Here is a 20,515-nt window from a genome sequence, read left to right on the forward strand (position 1 = left end):
CCGCAGAATCAAGTTCTCTCTTCTTACGCTCCTCTTTCACTATTTTCTTTGAGCAGTAACTATTAACTACCACCACTTAGCTGCCAGCCGCTCTACCTCTGTTGACGATGATGAGGAGGAGGAAGATAAGCTACACGCAATGCTATCAATGATCTGCTCTCGGAACCTCACAGCTCCTAATAGGATGAAAGGTTTTTATCCTCCTCCCTCTGTGTCCCAGAGCTCTATTGCAGCTCGTTCCACTGATGCATACAACAGTGTTGGCATTATTACAGGGAAAAACATTTCATTCACACCGTGAATCTGGAGATTATGTTGACTGTGCAGAGGGGCTGTACACATATGCTCACAACCTATGGGAAGTGGAAGCAACAGCATCTTCCCTCTCCTTTAGGCTTGTGTGCTGCTGAACAGACAAACCTACTCTCCTTCCAGAGGCTTCCTGCCCCACCTTCATACAACCTGTCATCACAAGAGGAGGGAGTGTAACAGGTCTTTGTGTTCTCTCTCTGTGAGTTGGTCGTGCACAGTGTTAACAGACTGGGAAGGCAGCCTTGTGTAGGAAGGATCAGAGTTGAACCATTACAGCAAGAGCAGTGGTGTGCTGGGCAAAGTCAGAAACAGAGTGTGCCTGTGTAGACAGAATAGGGTAGAAGTGTAGCAAGTTACTGTTTAGCCCAGGGATGGTTCAAGCATACATGCTCCCACACTTCAGATACTTCAGATACAGGGTAGCAGAAGTGTGCAGAGAAGATTGTACGGATGCAATACCTTTCTGTGGTCAGGTGCTTTCATTCCACTTCTTGCAGGCTAGGTGGGTTTCAGATGAGCAGCTGCCAGACTCTCCACCTTCCAAAAATTTGTCACCCAATTCTTTTCCTAAAGCAATTCAGAACAGATGTGTTAAGTTGGGGTCTTCAAAGAAGTGTATTAGCAAGCATTCAGGATCTAGTAGCGTAGTTCTGCAGACTGAGAAGTTTTCCTTCCCCAAAGGAGGAAGCTGAATGGTGTACAAAATAATCCATTCCCCATGCAAAACCCTCCCTGCACAGCTTGGATTTTAAGGATTGCACTTGCTCAGAAGACGGGCAGATGTTGTCAGGGCATCTCCACTGGTTCATGTGAAATCTCTCTCTGCTCTAGGCTTACCAGTTACTGCACAGCTTTGATACTGCCATACTTTTGGTCTTGATACCGCTTGAGTGCATGTGCCAAATCTGGCATGCTCCTGTTAAAATCAAAACAGCCTCCGCCTCTTCCTAATAACTGGTGTGTATCAGCAAGATCAGAATCTTCTCTGTTATCAGGCTGTAAAATAGCTGTCAAAAGTTTGACATCTGCAGAGGAAGCAGGAAAGAGAAGCAACTGCTTGCAAGTTTGGGTGTCTGTATTTTTCATTGATGACGTTACCACGAACATACTTTTTCTGGTATTTCTGTTTCCTAATTAAAACACAACATATCTTGACTCCAGATAAGTTACTCATACCTTTAAAGAGCAGAGCTATGATTTTGGTTCCAAATGGGTGTTAGTCCTGGTCTGGTGGGACTGACTGTAGGAGACAGTAATTGCCCTGTGTCTCTCTTGGCGCTTGAGTTCTGTTTGGATAGATTATGAACATGTGTTCAAGGAGATCCTCCTCATTACTTGTAGGCTGCCCACACCCTTATAGCAAGGTAGTAGCCACTAGAAACTGATAAAGCCCAGTCCAAGTTAATAGAATTCTTGGAAGGTATGCATGGAAAGAAACTCCAGAAATACAGCATTCCCCTGGAGAAAATACACTGTTTCAGGAAGTTTCTGTGTGTTTTAACTGATTATGTCTGGATATGGGTGATAATAGAAAGCAAGAAGGTCTAACATTGCCACATACTCACGGTAAGAGGCTAATGCTGTGATCTAAAGCATTAGAAACCCGATTTAGTCTTTAGTCAGATGATGGAAATTTTATTCCACTAGAATGGCTGTCAGGTATCTGCACTTGATTATTTAATCTTGAAGATAATGGTAGAGTTAGGAATTGGTCTGCTGTTTGAGCAGCAATTCTTGCTGAACTAGATTGGATTGGCTGTTGTCTCTCCAGCAGCATCCCTTTTACATAATGACAACACTGTTGTAGCAGGTTTGCTAGACATTTGCTTTTACGTTTTGCAACATGCTCGACTTTTGCATGTAGCTTAAGTTACAGATAACACCACCACAATTAAATAAAAGATGCTGTTCACTCTAATTCTTCACTAATTCATGTACCTTTCATCTAAATCTTTAGGTCCTGTGGGGTTCTTTCCTTGTTTCTCTAAAAAATAAAATAAATTAAAACTGAAAAACCCACTTTTCTTGTCTGTAGAGGGGAGGCAAACAGTAACAATCTAGAAATGTTTGTCCAGTGGTTTTCATTTGAACCCAATAAGAAGCTGCAATAAATACTGGGTCATTCAGCTCCTTCCTGAAGAATTAAGGTGAAGAGCATTTTTGCATCACACTTTGTTTTGTGAAATGAAATACACATGACTGCTTCCGCATGAGCCTGTGCTTTTTCTGTTAACAAATGTTTTTATTCCACTCCTTCCTCACCTATGCCCACTTTCTAATAGGCACTACTAAAATGCTTTGTGCTGCCTTGATTTAAAATGCATGAGATGGTTTGGAATTGCCCCTACCATTACCCAACAAATGTATGTTTTAAAAGCACGGCCCAGGGGACTGGATTTTGCTTACCAATGTTAATTTAGTGACATACAGTATTATGGCATTTGCCTTAATTTTAATCATGGGTGAGCTGAAAGGCCAGTTATTTATTATAAAACAAAAAAACCCACAAGCTCAAATGCCAGCTGGGGAAGTCGAAGAGCAAAGCCAAACTTTCTGCAGGCAACTGGTGATTTTTTGGGGCTGCCTTCCTGAAGCTGGTTAAAAACGCAAATAGATTTGGTGGAGCAGGGATGACTCAAGCAGCTGCACCGTACTGTTGGATCACATTTTCCTGCAGAGTATCCTACTTCTATGGACATAGTATTGACAGTAGTAGGACTTGAACTATCCTTCTGCGCTAAATGCTTTAGGATCTAGTTCTGAGGGGGAAAGAAACATCATCTGAAAATAACTGAATCAGTTTGTCTTAATGTCTTTTATGCTCAAACTTTCACTCTTGCTGAACTAGTAGTTATGTGGCTCATTCCAGGAACTGCAAAATGAAATTCTGAGACCTGAATTAAATAGAAGGTTAGGTTAGGTGATCTCTTCTGGCCATAAATAACGTTACCATAGTATTACACAAGAACCAGTGTCGTTGCTACTGCAGCACCCTTTTCTCTGTTCTCTTGAAACACGAATGGGGATGTGCATGGGCAAGAAAAGGGGAAATGGTGAAGGGATTTTACTTCATGGGAACTGACTGTGCACAGCATGCAGCTGGTTTAGATGTTCCTGGAGCAGTATTTCTGAGGATGGTGCTCTCCCCTTTTTGGAATCAAGGTTCAGAGCCTGCTGAGAAGTAAAGCATGAAGCCATCAGGATGCACAGAAGGAAGAGGGGGAAAGAAGAAAAAAGGTTGATGACCTGCTGTTTTGTTTGGTTTTGTCTCTAGACACCAGTGAAATGATAGAGATGCAAGGCTTTGGGGCAAACTCGCTTTCGTGGCAGCTGGAGCACTGCAGCCAAGGATCCTCATGTGTCTCTTGTTCAACAGGCAGCACTCCCTATGATATACCCAGCTGTTGCAACTGCATCCATGACCGGTAAGCAAGTGGTGCGGAGAGCTTACCTGGGAGACTTTGTGCGTACCACAGCTAAAAGCAGAAAAATTTGTTGATTGCAGCACCAGTGACAGTAACAATTTTCAAGTAGTTCTAACAGAATAAGATGGAGTTAGACAGCAAGAAATTTAGTTTATTAAAACTAACCTATTAAACTACGCAAATCACATTCTGATAGAGAAATTGCATCTAGTTCTTTTGTCTGGTTTAATATAATTCAGCTCTGGAAGTGTTTTCTTTAACAAGTCATTAACAATTACAGTGAAGGGCAACAATTCATTTAATTTGACAAGGACCTTTACGATGTACCCACAGCAGTGGTAGCTAGATGTGCCTGGTGAATCTGTTTGTGGCCAAAATGCTGGTGGGGAAAATGCTTTAAAAAGTGTAATTTGTCATTATTGTCCTTTAGCTAAATAAATCTTGGTACAGAGAAAGAATTGCTATGTGTAGGTCATAGGGATCAGCATAAAATTCACGATGATCTCTGTCCTTCTGACCTATCGTGTTCCTGTTACGGTGTCTCCACAGAACTCCATTAAAGATGTTGTGTGAAAGCATGAAGAGGCAGATAGTTTCCAGAGCCTTTTATGGATGTAAGTGAAGCTTCTTATGTCCAACCCTTGTGCTACCCGTATGCTTACCTTAAAAAAAAAAAAAAAAAAAAAAAAAGACATTTTAGAAAGCAGTTTAAATGCAAAGTTATTGTTGAGTCAGATCACCTCAGGGCAGCAGAGTGGACGTGACTCAAGTGTCATAGCTTCATAATTCCATTATTTGTGGGTTTTGCAAATAGCAGTGGGAGAACTAATACTTAGTGAAGACAGAATGCAGTTTTATATTGCAGTGTGATATTCTATTTGGATTTTACTAGTCTGTGTAAGGTTTATTTAATCTTTGGCTGTACTTATATAGTACTATGCAATATTAGTTCATATGGTATTATTAGTGGCAGGTTTAAAATGTCACAGCTTCATCTTCAAAAAGGAGCTGCTGATACTAGGCATATTGCTCATTTATAGAAGTTTACCTCCCGCCCCAACCACAGGGCTTGCCTACTGCCGCCATCTGTCAACAGTGCGAACTCATCTGTCTGCCCTCGTGAACCACACTATTATCCCACCTGACAAACCGTCCAGTGCTGCAGGAGGCCTGACTAAAGAGGTCTGGAGCAAGTATCAGAAGGACAAGAAGGTAAGTACCAGGATACCTTTATGATCATTACACTGGCTCCCATACACTGCTGCGTTGGGTGTGGTACCCCTTAGAGTGGACCCCAGGAAGTATTAAAGGTGTCTTCTACCCTTCACAGGATCACTTCTTTTCCTAGTGGAGTGAGTCGGTTCTTAGAATCTCTTTTATCTTTTGCTTCTCTGATGATGGCAAAGATATCGATTAACATCAAAGCAACTGATCTCATGATGACTCTATTCTATTAAGGAGGCATGACAACCTGTATTAGACTGGATTTGAGCTAGGGCCCTAAAGGCTTGAATCAAGTTGTAAAATCTATTTAGTGTCGTGCATGTATTTCACTGTCTTTATACTTGGTATTAATCATATATGAGCATGCCTGAAGAAAATAAAGATGTATTACCTTCAATGCCTCTTTCTCCTGACTGCTGTAGAATTACAGGGAACTGGAATTACTAAGAAGAGTTTACTATGGTGGCGTACAGCATGAGATTCGAAAGGAAGTGTGGCCATTCTTGTTAGGTCACTATAAATTTGGCATGGCCAAAAAGGAAATGGACCAGGTAAGCAAAGCTTTCCGGAGATTTGAATTATGTTAGCAGAATAGGTTTTGTTTTCTGAATAGCAAGTGTTAGACTTTATTATTGTTTAATATTCTGAAGGAAAAAATGCTACTGAAAACCTGAGTGATGCATGTTAATAGAGGGTTTATGATATCATGTCTGAAAATCACTAAAGGGAGCTCCTTATTGAAGTCAGGAAACCTGTATTCAGCCTCTGCCTGTGACTTGCACTTGCCCTTAACAAATGCTGTTTTCACAAATTTGTCATTTACAAAATGGGGAGGTACTGACATTTGAATAGTAATTTGAGTCATCCCTCTTTTATACGGTGTGTTAGCTGAATTATACTTCAAAATGCTCTTGGAAATTACTTTATCAACATGATACTGCATCTGCATGTGTGGACTTCTGTTGGAGCTGTGAACAGCCCAGATGTACCTTCTGAAGCATGCTTGGAGTTACCATCTAGAGGCTAAAAATACCCAGAGGGAGGTTTGGTTTGTGAGTTCATTATGCTTTTGCTAGACTTAAATAAGATGTGCCTCTGTAAAACACAAGGTATGATTTCAGATGAGACGTTATTCCTTTTAATATCTCCCATGCTGCTGCTAACATTGATCAGTGAATAATTGCCTAGGTTGTGTCACAGCCTTATTTCGCAGTCTGGAACTTGGCATTAAGTATATAATTTCCATTAATGAAACCACAATTTGCCCACCTCTTCGTTACACTACCTCCCTTTGCTGATCTGTTTCTAGCAATATCAACTTTTTACTTTGCTGAGTGTTCTCATTTGGTAATTACTAGGCAAGTGCCTTGATAATACACCAGGCTGGTAACAAACACAGAGCTAGGCAAAGCGGCAGGCAGTCCTGCCTTCACTCAGCTACGGTTACTGAACAGAAACTGGATGTGGTCCTGAGCCAAAGTGCTGAGAAAGATACAGCAATACTCCAGTTTCTTACTCCTGTACGCTTTCTGCCAGCATCTGCTAGGCTACACTAGCCTTTATCCGATCCAGTGTAGCTGCTGTTATGAATGCTTGTGGCATTTTTATTGCAGCATGGAGCCAAAGCTAACATATTGCCCTCAGGTGATGAGTAACAGGCATCTTCGGTAATAGTCCATACCTACATACATACAGTAATGCAGCTGTAGAGCTGATTCATGGGCAAAGCAAGAATTTAAGTGTAGGCCTCCTGTGATGAGCAGATTGGGTAGTGCCACTGTTGTAAAGATCTCCTGCAGTCGCTTGGGCTCAAACGCAGCGGGAGCACCGGTCTGCCATGACAAACCCCAGCACTGCTGCTAGTCTTACTCCTTGACTGTTGAGGAAAGGGATGTTCTCCGTCACGGAGCCATAGGACTACAGTAGGAGACTGCCCTATGGGCAAGGTCTGGATTTGTACCTTGGTAAAAGCATTGCTTTTAGCTGACATGAAGAATCACCCAAACTGTCTAGAACAGTAATGAGGTTTGCCTGGAATATAATTAACACATTCATCTGCTTTTCTGTTAGTGTTATTATCAGGGAGGTAGCACTCGTGCAGTAGCTGATCTTGTTCTGGATTAAATGGATAAGGAGTGGTTTATATATCAAAATATTTGGCATTTGCATAACTCCCAACAGTTACATTCCAAGGGACAGTTTATATCCCTGTGAGAACCTGCAGATCAGAAGGGCGGCCTGACCTAGAGCCTTGCAATGGAAAAAATGGCTATCTTTCAAACGGTGGGCACTTTATAAGCAGCATTCTTCTTACTAAAAATTGCTACAGCAATTCACCTTCTTTTTCCTTGCATTAATCTTTACAAACCAGTTCTGAACACAGATGGAAAAATATACCCCTTACTGTTCAAACTGGGTTGCAATCCAGATTCTTCGTTCTGAATCCAGTCATCTTTGTAGGTATTTACACTTAGATTTTCCAGCTATAGTGTGTACATCAAGAATGTTCTGCTGAGCGCTGCTGAGGCGAATTCCTGCCCTCCCATAACATCAGCATCAGAAGAAGACAAAGCACCTCAGAAACCACCAAGGGCAGTAAGTCCTGTGGGTTGTCTTATCTCATGAAAGGCCAGGCAAACTGCCTCAAAAGAGAAGCAAATCCAGATATCCAGCTAGGCTGTCCTGCTGGAACGTACGTCTGTTCTACAAGGGGTCTTGTTCAGTCACACCTTTTTTGCATACAGCACAAGTTTAACAGAGAAGTCCTTTCAGAGCACCACGTGGTTCCTTAATTCGTACTGTCTTGGTGAAAAAGGAAGGGCCCTTCCAAACACTCTTATGAATTTGGCACAGAGCTTCAGCAGCAGTGATCTGGCTAAACTGTAGTGCTTCCAGATGCAGTGTGAATTTATTACATTTGCATTTGGCGCTCCATTCATTATTCTTTATTGTTTGTTTGGGTTTTAAGCTCAAATTTTCAAGAAATACAGGATATCAGAGGTTTCTTACATATACTGCATTTTGCTGTCTCTGTTCTCCACAGGTATATGAACCATCAGATTTATGATCCTTGTGTAGAAATTGAAGGCGTGTCTGGAACTAAACAAAGGACTCGGTTACTTAAGTTTTTATAGAGTGGGAGATCTGGAGCCACGACTCATGCGTTCTAGCCCCAGCTTCGAAGGGCACGTGCATATATACAGCTAGAACAGAAAGATTTGGCAAGGAGAAAGAAATGCTCGAATCCATTTGTACAATAGGAATTACAGTAAAGTCCTAAAGATATGTTGCAAGGTATAAAAGGTCTGATCTGCAGAATGTAGGCTCCTGTAGGATTATTTTTTTTACCCTGAGCTTGTACCATGCTAACACAGGGGTGCTCCAAACCTCAGCTGGAATTCTAACGAGCTGCTCAACACCAGTAGTAAATAACAGTAATAACTGACTCCTCAAAGACATGTGCTGTTGGAGTCTAAAGCTTACCATTGAATATCAGTCTATTACATTAATGACATGAAAACTCATAACATTTGCACACATAGGAAACTTATTGTGTCCTTAACTGAAGTCATGGCAGGTGATTTATCATCTTTGCCTTCTGATGGTATTTTTGCAGTTATCCATCGGTATCTGGGGCGCTCCCAAACATGGCTGTCCTCCAACGTTCCACTAACGGTTGTGTTTTATGATTTATGACTCGACAGCTACCTCAAGTGACAAATAGCCTGCAGCTCTTAGCATGAATGCTCTGGTAGCAACTCCAGCCAGTAGAGTCCAGAGCCTGAAGCCAACTCACAATTGCGGTTTCTCTTATGCTCTTGACAAGTGACAGAGCAGTAAAATTACTACGTGTCCTTTAAGAGCTCAAGGGGTGTGTGTGTGTCTGTCTGTCTTTCAACAGAGAAAGCCAGCAGTGGCACAAATCTGTTTTATTACTGTGGGAACCAGAGTGGTTGGATCTGGCCACGCAGGGTGCAGCCACAAGGGTGGGCTGTGAGAGCTGGGATTTCAGCTGTTGAGGAGTCTCTTCCAGCATCTGACTCTGTACGGGCTGATGCCTACAAACCTGGAAGTCTGTGCAAGGGCTGTGTTAAGAGTGGGAATAGAGAGGGGGTTGCAAAGGAGGTGTAATGAAATTAGGAATACTCCTGTTAGAGACAGCAATTGCTCCATCAGATTGTGTCAGAGTTCTACATGAGGTTTCACGTGAAAGACTGTGACTTCTTTCATTCTTTACTGAACAATGTTGAAACGCTGTTGATGGCATATACACATGCTTACATGAATCTTCTCTGGCACCTACAGCAATAATTTGTTCCCTGCGGTAAATATGCAGTATCTTACTGCTTCGGTCATTGCGCTTTCCACTCACGATGATGTGCGCTGTAGCAAGAGGGCTTCGGGATCCTTCAGGCTTTCAGTTTGATATGTTACACTTGCTTTAGACCTCTCCCTCCTGACTTCCACTCACTGTTAATGCTTTCTTTCAAGGAAGACCAGTATTTCAGGGTCTGTCTGTCTGCAGGTGGATGAAGACATTGCTCTCCGGTATCAGAAGGTCATGGCTGAGTGGAAAGCCTGTGAGGTCATTGTAAAGCAGCGAGAGAAAGAATCACATTCTGCCACGCTGGCAAAGTTTTCGTCGGGCAGCAGCATTGACAGCCACGTCCAGCGACTGATTCACAGGGACTCCACCATCAGCAACGATGTAGGTACTCCCTTCCTGTTCACCCTTATGACCCAGGCAGTGCAGGAGGCTTGGCATTTGCAGAGGCGCAGGCCACGGAAGCAGAGACTTGGGTTAGCACTAAGTTACCATCAGTCTGGAGCTGCTTGAATCTTGTACAGAATTTGAAGCTGTAGTGCCTCCATAATAGAGCTAAGAGCAGGTCTGTATTCTGGGGTAAGGCGTAGCTGTTCCGAAGCAGGAACAGCCTAAGGGCCTTTGAGGTCCACCTACTATAAGAAGATCTTTCTCTCAGTAGGGGAATAGCATTTGAGTTCTGTTACTTGTAGGTCCTTTATTCAAATCCAGCATAGAGAAAAAGATCCCTCTTATTAAAGCACATTTTTGATTCTGTCATGTCCTTGATTGACAGGTTGAGTGTGATTTTATTTTGGGAGAGGGGACCTTTGTCGGTCTAAGGTAAGATGCTAAGCAGTAGAGCGGCAGACTGAATTAATCTCTCTGGAACTTGAATAACCGAGAAAGGGGTTTCTTTTCACATTGTTGCACAGGAGAGCTGGCATGGGTGTGCCAAAAGCGTCTCTGGGCATCCATTCTTATGCAGACTTCAAAGAGCTAACTGATCTCAGTAAGGCAAGGGAGAAGAGAACTTGAAATAGTTCAACAGAGTTTTTTAGCAAGAGAAGAGGTAAAGTGGTTGCATGGTGAAAAGGATTTGAAAGCCAGTTTTGACTTCAAACAGCAGCAGCTGAACCAGATTGTCAGAGGCCTGATATATGCTGGTCATCTTTGAAGATAACATGGCAATGACCAGATGTTGTTAGTCTTGGTGTTGCAGGTAGGGAAGCTTCACTGCTTTCCAAGATATTTGTAATTGAAGATTGTGAAAGTGAGAGAAGTCTCATAGGAGATGGATATGAGATCATCAAGTGGTATTATTTTTAGATTTACAGTCTCAGTATAAAGACTGAGTGAGGAGCTCTCAACTATTTGCATGCAGGGAAGCTCTATTAATCAGTGATCTTGTTCACTGAAGTAATATAATCATTTCTCCCTCGTGGCAGGAGGTTTGTTTGCTACATTAATGTTTCTTCCTTCTCTATTCTCCCATTTCATCCAAATCTTCTCTCCCCTGCCCACACCCAGGTCTTTATATCTGTAGACGAAGCTGACTCAGCGGAGCGGGACTCAAAAGGTCAGGATGATCCCAGTTTCACTGTGGTGTCGGCTGACACGCCAGCAGCAGCAGCTGCTGTAGAGCGACAGTCTGTGGAGTTTGACTCCCCCGACTCTGGGCTGCCATCCTCGAGGAACTACTCTGTGGCCTCAGGTATCCTGTCCAGTATCGATGATGGGCAGAGCGTCTCCTTTGAAGACGGGGCTGAAGAAGAAGCTAGCACTGACTTGGAAAGGACTGATCCAGACATACCACGTATGCAGAAAGCCAAGCCAGTTGTACAGTCTCAGGATTCTGTATCAGAAGAGCAGCTGTGTTCCCAGGTGGATTATTTAATGGATGTTGCTTCTGTCTGCGCTGCATCCTACACAGTAGGTTGCAACATTAAGTACCATCAACTCTGCACAGCGTTGTTTTTCTAGCAGACTTGTACTTTTTCAGATAGGATTTAATGAGAGATAATACCAAGCTAGAACTACAGGTAGTGGGACAGTAACTGAGGATTTTTGCATCCAGATCTTTCCATCTGGCTTTTGAGCTAGATTGGAAATAAGACAGCAAGAAAAAATTGGGTCTTTTTTGAGTGAGAGGGCAAGGAAAAGAATATGGTACAGTTCTAGTACCACCTGTAAGATTTCAGTGTCATTTAATTCAAGCTAAACCCCACATTTAATCAACCTGAACCACGGCCTGGATTCAAGACTCCACCATGTCTATTAGTGTTGCTGTCAGCAGATTAGTAGTTGAGTTTTTGCCTCTCTGTGCTGAAATTGTTCAACGGGAAATAACAACTATGTGGAAATAGGACAGGCTTGGAACATTTACCAGTGAAAGTGCATGCATTTTACCTGGGATTTTTCACAGTAATTGAGTATTTTGATGCTCTCATATGCCCAAAGGATAATTGCACTGTTTCTGGTTTGTTGATTCCCAGAGCAAATCTGCACAAGGTCCTGGGAATGCTCTGAATTCAGCAGATCTCACTAAACCTTTTCCTTTCTAGATAGAGTTATTGGACACCGTTGCCTTAAATTTGCACAGAATTGATAAAGATGTCCAGAGGTGTGATCGGAATTACTGGTATTTTACTGCCGACAACCTGGAGAAACTCCGAAACGTCATGTGCAGGTAATACAGATTGTAAAATGAACTACTTTTCACATTTCTGTCATAATCCATAGACTATAATAATATGCAAATAATAGTCTGTATAAAAATTCTCACTAATGAGGTTAAAAAAACTTACAAGGGGAGGGAACAGGTAGGATGGTACATTAGAGAGCATGGGTATGATAGGTGGTCCAAGTCTGGAAGGCAGGCTGGAGAACGTTCTTTCTGCCTTGAGACAGACCCTATCGGTCACCTTGAACTATTCTCTAAATGTACCATTAGCTTTGGTTTCCTCCTTACCAGGATAATAGATCTGTGCTCTAATGGTGTGCTATAAAGGTGACAGTAAGTGAGGGGTGCCCAGATGTAATTTTGAGGGATGTCTGTTGAGTAGACAGAACGCATCTTCAAATCAAAACAACGTCTTTGACCACTGAGACAAGCTGGAATCCATGGAAAGGTAGTTTTCACTTTTAGGAATGCAAATCACCACAAAAGCTATTCAGCTAAACACACTTAAAGCAGAAAGTGGTGTAGACTTTAACACTCAGAAAAAGATACCAAGATTCCACTTAGGGGGAAAAAAGAAAACAAAAGCCAAAAAAACCCAATTACTTTTTAAAAATCTGGGCTTTTTTCCAGTTGACTGTTTATGCTTTGTTAGCTGTTTTTTCCCCAACTATTGATATGCAAGCCACGCGCGTAAGGTTTGGCCCTCTCTATCCAAGCAGAAAACAATACAGGGTTGTGAAATACTCTGGAATGTAAAGTGTCAAAAAAATTCTGAAACACACACGTTCAACAGCTGTTTAAGATTTGATCTCGCATAATCAAATTAGACTTCAATACAATGTTTAGCCTTTGAGGAACAGGAAGAGAAAAATACACCATTAATTCGTCCTGTAAGTAGACAATGGATAGCATTCTTTTCCTCTTTCGCAACATGGGAAGAGCCTACAGCAAGAGTCACATTACAAGAGATATTCCTGTCTCACACGCTGCTCCGTCCTCATCATGGATTGTTTATAAAGCCTTTAGGAATTTTCCTGAAAAAGGAAACAGCAGAAATAGTTGTCATTTTATACCGGTGTGTGGAAGATTTGAATTGTTGCAGTTCTCTGCAGTTCTAGCTTTATCTTTTACAGCACTCTAGAACAAGACACTTAAAAGCTTCCAAAAGGAGCTGTAGTTTAGGTGAAGGACAAATTTTTGAGGCCACCATGCAGCAAGAGGATTTTTAATCCTGTTATCTCTTGTGTTTTCTCCTTTCTGCAGTTACGTTTGGGAGCACCTAGAAGTTGGTTATGTTCAAGGCATGTGTGACCTCCTGGCTCCTTTGATGGTTATACTTGACAATGGTAGGAAGGGTTTTCTTTTGGAACATGTTGGTATCTTAAGGGAGGTTTTCAAAAATGCTGTTTTAGAAGAAGTTGTATGCATTAATCAGGGCTAGCTCACCAGGAAAACCAAACCTGGAGCTCTTGGTTCGTATTTTCTCTACATGTGGCTGTTGTTGAGATGGCTGACATTAGTGTCTTGGGGATTCTCTGTTCACTCGCTGACTTCCAGATTAAATTTTACTACATTTTCAAAGCAGCTGTGTTCTGGCAGTTGCTGAAGCTGAAAAGTCAACTGCAAGCTGCGTTGTTTTAAAGCTTAACTAGTAAAAATAGTCCGAAGTCAGGTATTGTCTTCTGTTTCATCTAAACACGGGATTGGGGAACACCGAAGGGGAAAACCCTGTTTTTCCCTTGCCTGCAGTTCGTTATTTTGGTTCAAGAAAGTGACACAATTAGCAACACTGCACGTTCTGCATTGTGTCTGCAGATCAGCTGGCTTACAGCTGCTTCAGCCACCTGATGAAGAGGATGAGCCAGAACTTCCCCAATGGAGGTGCTATGGACACACACTTTGCCAACATGCGGTCCCTAATCCAAGTGAGTCTTTTTTTAATCTTATTTGAAAGGTGAGGTTTTGGGATAGGCTGAGAACTAGCCTGATGCTATGAAGGGCATCAACTCCAGGCATGAAGGGCAGGAACTCCAGTGACGGGGTTCCTAGTCATCTGTTCCTTCAGAGCTGGGGAGGAGAAGAGTTGTTTTATGCAGCCCCAAACTGATTTCCTGCTCCTCAGCAGCACTTGCTGCTACAATAAAGTGTGTGTACTACAGCAGGTCAGTTCTTCATAACTTAACAAAACAAACCCCTCAAACGTCTGCCTGCAGTACACCAGCTACACCGTGTAATGTGTACTGGCCCAGTCCAGCTCCAACTGACATCAGTGAGAAACAGCACTAAGATGCAGTCTTCACGGCTTTTTGGAAGAGAAAACACTGGTATTTGTGGCACAAATTTTCTTAAAGGTTTAAACAGACCATAGCTATATTTGTGTTTGCGCGGGATGCTTGCTGAACAGGGTTTCTTTTGGACAGATCTAAGGCGTAGACATTCCAGAAAGCACCAGGCACCTGAGCAAGGTTAGCATAAAGAAGGGTGAAAACTATCAGAATAAACCATTATTCGGTTTCATAGGTGGCATATTACAAAGTAATGAAAATAAAGGTCAGTCAACAAAGAAGATGGCCAGCATGGCAAATGCCAGCAGCAGATGATCACATGGCCACAGTGCTGAGTAGCTGACTGTCAGAGGATGCCACCCACATCCAGCAGCCCTTAGGATACACCTATGAGGAGTAACTATTGCTGTACTTAAACATTTAAGACATCTAGCAGGCGTTTGGCAAGTTCAGTTCCAGAGAGCTTGGATGTTGCGGTGTGGAACCGTGCCACTCCTCATCAGAATTACAGACTTGAGGTGAAGAAGTCTCTCTTCCTTCTTTTCCCCAAGTAAATGGCTTCAGTCTTTGTTCCCCAGCTCCTATGTTAAAATCCAAGAGCAGGGTTAGGTGGGAAGATGAAAATTTGCCACTTGTTGAAAATCTGTAGGATGTGTAACTTGCTGCTTGCACCTGTAAAATCACAATGAAGACTGACTGCTGTCACCTCATACCTGCGCCACAGTAGCTCTTCACCTCGTCAGCCTCTGTCAGGGCACCCACATTACAGGCGTTTTGCAAACACGTAGTAAAAGTTATCTGTGCTGAGCAGCTGCTCTGACTAACCACAGGATCAGGTGATAAAGAGCAGCCTGAAAGTCTTAACCAGACTCCAGCGCCTTTGATCTGGGCTACCTTCTGATACTGACGGCTGATGTTTTGCATTTTAGATTTTAGACTCAGAGCTTTTTGAATTGATGCACCAGAATGGAGATTACACTCACTTTTACTTCTGCTATCGCTGGTTCCTGCTTGACTTTAAAAGAGGTAATAATGTTCTATGCCTGTAGTTTAGAGTTGTGCAAAACTGCAACTCTGTGTTTTGGCCTAATGTCTGGATGGTGAGTAGCAGCTAGGCTCACGAGGGTTTGTAGCTAGGAAAACTAATGCAGCTCTCGGAGATGGACTAGCACTGGAACAAAGTCAGAGCTTGTAAAGGAGTGTTGTAAATTGCTGGTAATGGGGATGAAGCCAAGTTTCTGCTCAGCGCAAATGCCTGTTTGCACAAGGTGATCCCAAGTTGATCACCTTTGTAAGCTTTGATACCTCCTCTCTAATCCGTCTGATAACACGAGCAGCTCAGCATTAGCTCAAGAGCTGTTGTACTTCGCTGAGTGAGGTACTTCACATACTGTGGGAGCACCCCAGGACCTCGGGGTCCCTGCACAAGCACAACCACCCACCCACCCCCACTCTAACAGAAGCAGCTGCTTATAATCAAGAGACCTGTCTTGCTATCGGGCAAGCCAGTAGCTCCTCTGAGTTACAGACTGATCCGCAAGAATCAAAAGACGACATCCCTCTCAAACACCGTAAAGCGCAGAGGTGATAGAGGCAGACGATACGCATCCATCAGGTATTTTATTACAAGCAGCTACCTGACACTGAGGGGGGAGGAATTGTGACTCTTAGCTGAACAGTAAACTTAAACCCTCTACCTGCTCCTTCACAGAGAATTGCCTGTCCCCCACGTCCCGTCCCCTGGACCTCACTGTCACAGACTGGGCAGAGGACGAGCCTATAAAGTTCAAGAAGATGAAGCTTCCATGGGTCATACCTGAATTGCAGCACACGTAGACCTAGCTTACACACATCTGCTATACAATTAATTGTTGCTAATTAAAAACAGCAGAGCTTTAGTGCTTATAGGTCCGCTGCAGAGCCAAGAAGGGGGCCCTGGATACAAATTCAGATTTGCAGCCTGTCATGTGGCCCTACCCAGCACAAATGGGCCTACTTGTGCTGCTGCGTGGTTACTGCCATTGAGGTGTCTTCCTGGGGTTGAGTCTGCACCACCACATGTATGTTCTTTCTTAATTTTCCTTTAAACCCGATGCTGTTGCCATACTTGCACAAGGAAGTGCCAGGAGTTGGCTAGAGGAGAGGGGGAGAGGAGAAAGAGGAGTCAGCAAGTACTGCTCATGTCTGTAAGGCCTGTTTGACATTAGTTAGAGAGGGGGAAATGGTCAATTTGAATAATCAGATGCTCTTGTAATGTTTATTCCCATTCAGAATTGTTGTACGAGGATGTATTTACAGTGTGGGAAGTTATTTGGGCAGCAAAGCACATCTCTTCAGAACATTTTGTCCTTTTCATTGCCTTAGCACTTGTGGAAGTTTATCGAGAGATTATCCGTGATAACAACATGGACTTCACTGATATCATCAAGTTTTTTAATGGTAAGAGACTTTTTTGAGAGTGACATTTTGACAAAAAGCAAGTAACAAGAGTTACTTCTCCCTTACTCAGACTAACTGCAGTTGTGCAGTGCTTTTGCTGTCATGATGAGACCCTGGTCATTTTAAGCTCTGAATCTCTTACCCCTCCGTGTAAATGAAGAGCCCAGATTTTCACATGCTTCCTGAAGATTTGAGTTGGCACACACAAGCAACAGTGTTGTAAGAGCTATGTGAACCACAGAAGATGGTAGCTGTGTCATCTTAAGACAAAGCGCATTTCCCAGTTTATGTTAAAAAGATTCGCCACCGTGACTCTTTGCCTTTGGTTTAATGAGAGGTGCTAAAATGTTGCCTCATTTTTTGCTAAAGTCTCTTGCAGGTTTTAAGGTTACCAGAGTCATTTGTGTTTACAGGGCTTGACCTTCCCAAGGCTGAAACACGCAAGCAACTGTTCACACAAAACATCCCGACCCACTGCCCTGGCTGAGTGCTTACCCTAGTGGTCCACAGAGGCTTGCCAACATCTAGTGCCAGAGCGACAAGTGTTCTGCCAGGGAAAGCCAGGTCCTTCCGGGCTGCAGAGTGCAAGTTGGTCCTAAACAAGTGCTCCCTGCTAGGACACTTTAAGAGGTTTAGAAACAATTTGGTGTAATCACAGTAATTTAGTAAATTATCAATGTGGAAACTTTCAGCCACCTGTTGCAGAAGCCCCAAATTTGGTTTTGTTTTTGCCTCGGCCACTCTTATTACAAAGCTATACATTAATGCTTCCCTCAAAAAACACCCAAAACCAAACCCACCAAAAACTACACAAACAAACCAGCCCCAATACTTGCCCAAGCTGAATGAAGTGTTTATTGTGGAACTGAGGACTCGGGTCTGTTGAGAGCTCCTTTCTGACCTTGCCTCAAGCGGCAGAGTGCGGATGTCTGTCTGTGGAACTCTGGGGGGTGTCACTCCGTGTACACGAAGCCCTTCTCAGTTGTATTTATCCCTTGCAGCCCAGACACTGCAGCCACAGTCCCTGCCTGGAGGGGTACCTTGATCAAGTTGAGTCCAGCTTTCCATTTTTGAGATCCCAGGAGGGCTGTTCACCGGCACACGTGGGTACAGACCTCCCGCTCCTGGTCCGGGGTCGCAGGGCGCTGGGATTTCTGCAACAGGAGGACCAATGCCAGAAGGATTAGATCTTGGTGCCAGGACTTACATCACTCAGGGACTCATTCACTTAGTCTGCCTTTAATTCTAAAACCTAACCCCCTGCAATGTTTTGGATTGCTGCTAACGTTATACTAATTAATTAATATTAATTCTACCTTAATAACAATGCTAGGGCAGAAGTTCCTGCTGCTGACGGTTAAGCATGTTTGTCTGTGTCTTTTAGAAATGGCAGAGCATCATAATGCCGAGGAAATTCTGAGGATAGCAAGAGACCTCGTCTACAAAGTGCAGACGCTGATTGAAAATAAGTGATAATGAACAGACTGTCATTGTGGGCCTCGTGAGCTATCGGTGGAGCATTTCTTGCACTTAACTTCAAAATGTTGTTCTAATTGCATCTTCCATGTAATGTAATAAATATCAAAGGGATTTGTAACAGACTTTTAAAACCAGAACTTTTCCTTCACCAAGATAAGGTTTGTGTTTTATAGTCCTTGTTACACTCACTTTGTATTTCTAGACAAAATCTTTTTGCATTGTCTTATTTCCCCTCTCTAGACGACTGTCTGTCTACATACTTGAGATATTAAAAAGGGGGGATTTGACATACTAGAACATTTATTTTTTGACTTACTGCACCTTTAAAGCCTGGATGCCCGTTGTGTGCTCTGCCAGAACCTTCCATGGCGGTAAGGCCAGGTTCAGCTCTCACTCAGGCGTTGCAGGTGTTGAACCGGGTCCTTGGAGGAGCACGCTCGAGGACTCATTGTCTATGTCCTGTCCTTGAACATGGAAGAGAATGCGTATGAGCTCCTGTTGCTAAAACATTTGGATTTGTATTTAGCAGAATATTCAGCAGCAATTAAAAGTAACGAAGGTTACCAGCTGGGAGAACGGCCTCAAACTAAGTAACAGGGTTAGTATGCGCAGTAAAGATCTGCTTTACCAGCTGGGAGAACGGCCTCAAACTAAGTAACAGGGTTAGTATGCGCAGTAAAGATCTGCTGAAAATGCGTTAGCCATTGTGGACTAGCTCGCGCTGTTGAGTCTTCACAGCCTACACATGCCACAGGCAAACCTTCATTTTACCTTGCAGACTTACTCTGCGAATATTCCCAGGTGCCACCATCTGCCTGAGTTAGTCCAGGTTAACGAGTTTAGCGCACAGGAACAGGTCCCCTGCTCATGCCAGCAGCTCCCACGCTCCGTGTCTGTGCGGAGGGCCGTGATGTTCAGAGCAGACGCAGCAGAGCCTCGCCACCTCCAGGTTGCTCGGTGCGCACTGCCCGCCTCCTCCTCCCTGCTCTGCGGAGCTTTCTGGGAGGACGTTCCTTGGGATGCCACAAACACAAACCAGGTGCTCATCTCCTCAAGCAGGTATCAGCACTTGCAGATGAAGCAGCTGAAATTGTTGCAGGGGATCCGACCCACTTTGCCGCAGCACCGCGCTGTTTGTAGAGCCATCCCTGCACCCCATGGAAGTTCCGTGCCACTTCTTTTCCTGCTCGGCCGCATGCTTCAGTGAGCGACACACGCTCCGCTCCATCCTGCATAGAGAGCAGAGGTGACTGACGGTTAGCTGGGCTGCTGCCCTGGCGCTGCAGGGAGCTCTGCTGCTGTCCTAGCACTTCATCATGCTGTATAAAATCACCACATATACTCTACCTACTTTCCCAGGGCGCGTGTTGTTTCTGAGTAAAAGTGCATCTCTGTGGCAGCGAGGGAGGGAGGGAGCGGGGTTCTGCAGACGGGGTTCGCTTGCAGATCTCGTGGGTGCGTGACCTGTGCTCCTGGGACGCCTGGGGACTTGGCTTAAGCACTTTCAAGCATTCCAAAGTGTTCGGCCCTTTGCCATTAGAACCTCAATGATTTTTTTTTAAAAAAAAAAAACCAAACATGCGACTTTGAATCTGAATTGTTCTGTTTCTGCTTTTTTGGTTTAGCCTTTTTTTTTTTTTTACTCCCTTGATCCTTCAGAGCAGACAGGGTTACACAGCTGCGTTTCCATTGAACCACGTCAAGAAAATGCTGTGTGCTTCTCATAGGGCCGCAGATGGGTTTGGGTTGGAAGGAACCTTTAAGGGCCATTTAGACCAACCCCCCTGCGTCTTCAACTAGATCAGGCTGCTCAGAGAAGTTTACCTTAATTGGATCAGCTCACGTGAGCTTTTAAAATCAGATTTTAGCAAAAAGGGGTGTAGGGAATAAAATTACTCTGAAGATTCAAGTGCCAGTAGGAGGGATTTGCTCTAGTAGCTCTGGCCTTACTGCCCAAGCGGTGGGCACGAGGTGCGCGCTGCCTTGGGGCCCTCCCGAGCCTGAGCGTCGCCTGCGCAAGAAGGTAGATTTGGTTCTAGAAAGACCATCTGTGCTTAGAGATTTCTTCGTGATGGCAGTGAACTAAAAATGGTAACTAATAGTCTGAAAAGGGAAAAAAAATGCACACAAAGATCTTGGCTCAGCAGCCAAGCTCTCCCTAAAATTGGTCTTTAAAAATTTGAGAGGAGGGTAAACACACACACACACACACACACACACACACACACACACTCACAAACCAGAAGTCCTCATCGCTGGTGCCTTCAGGGGTGAGCGTGGTGGTCTCTGGGCTCACGAGCATCACGGTCATAATACAAGCGAGAACAGATGAGCCCACTCAGTTCTGACAAAGGTGCCGCGGAGG

The 20,515-nt window shown here is 43.7% G+C and overlaps 1 protein-coding gene across 6 annotated transcripts in view; it reads left to right on the forward strand.

Annotated features, from left to right (window-relative positions):
* The window catches only part of SGSM2 (small G protein signaling modulator 2), a 61,591-nt gene extending 43,319 nt beyond the window's left edge, over nucleotides 1–18,272 (forward strand). For 2 of the 6 annotated variants that reach the window (XM_055796549.1, XM_055796550.1), the window contains exons 12-24: nucleotides 57–191; nucleotides 3,587–3,737; nucleotides 4,287–4,351; nucleotides 4,804–4,949; nucleotides 5,384–5,512; nucleotides 9,487–9,669; nucleotides 10,795–11,196; nucleotides 11,829–11,953; nucleotides 13,211–13,293; nucleotides 13,763–13,872; nucleotides 15,162–15,258; nucleotides 16,504–16,671; nucleotides 18,056–18,272. In XM_055796549.1, coding sequence (XP_055652524.1) covers nucleotides 57–191; nucleotides 3,587–3,737; nucleotides 4,287–4,351; nucleotides 4,804–4,949; nucleotides 5,384–5,512; nucleotides 9,487–9,669; nucleotides 10,795–11,196; nucleotides 11,829–11,953; nucleotides 13,211–13,293; nucleotides 13,763–13,872; nucleotides 15,162–15,258; nucleotides 16,504–16,671; nucleotides 18,056–18,144 — 1,883 coding nt within the window. In that variant the 3' untranslated portion in view covers nucleotides 18,145–18,272. The remainder of the gene's footprint in view (nucleotides 1–56; nucleotides 192–3,586; nucleotides 3,738–4,286; nucleotides 4,352–4,803; nucleotides 4,950–5,383; nucleotides 5,513–9,486; nucleotides 9,670–10,794; nucleotides 11,197–11,828; nucleotides 11,954–13,210; nucleotides 13,294–13,762; nucleotides 13,873–15,161; nucleotides 15,259–16,503; nucleotides 16,672–18,055) is intronic. The other 4 variants (XM_055796553.1, XM_055796554.1, XM_055796552.1 and 1 more) reach the window with 3 other exon arrangements.
* The last annotated feature ends 2,243 nt before the right edge of the window (nucleotides 18,273–20,515 follow it).

This window comes from Falco peregrinus, chromosome 2 (assembly GCF_023634155.1).
Source record: "Falco peregrinus isolate bFalPer1 chromosome 2, bFalPer1.pri, whole genome shotgun sequence".
NCBI lineage: Eukaryota > Metazoa > Chordata > Aves > Falconiformes > Falconidae > Falco > Falco peregrinus.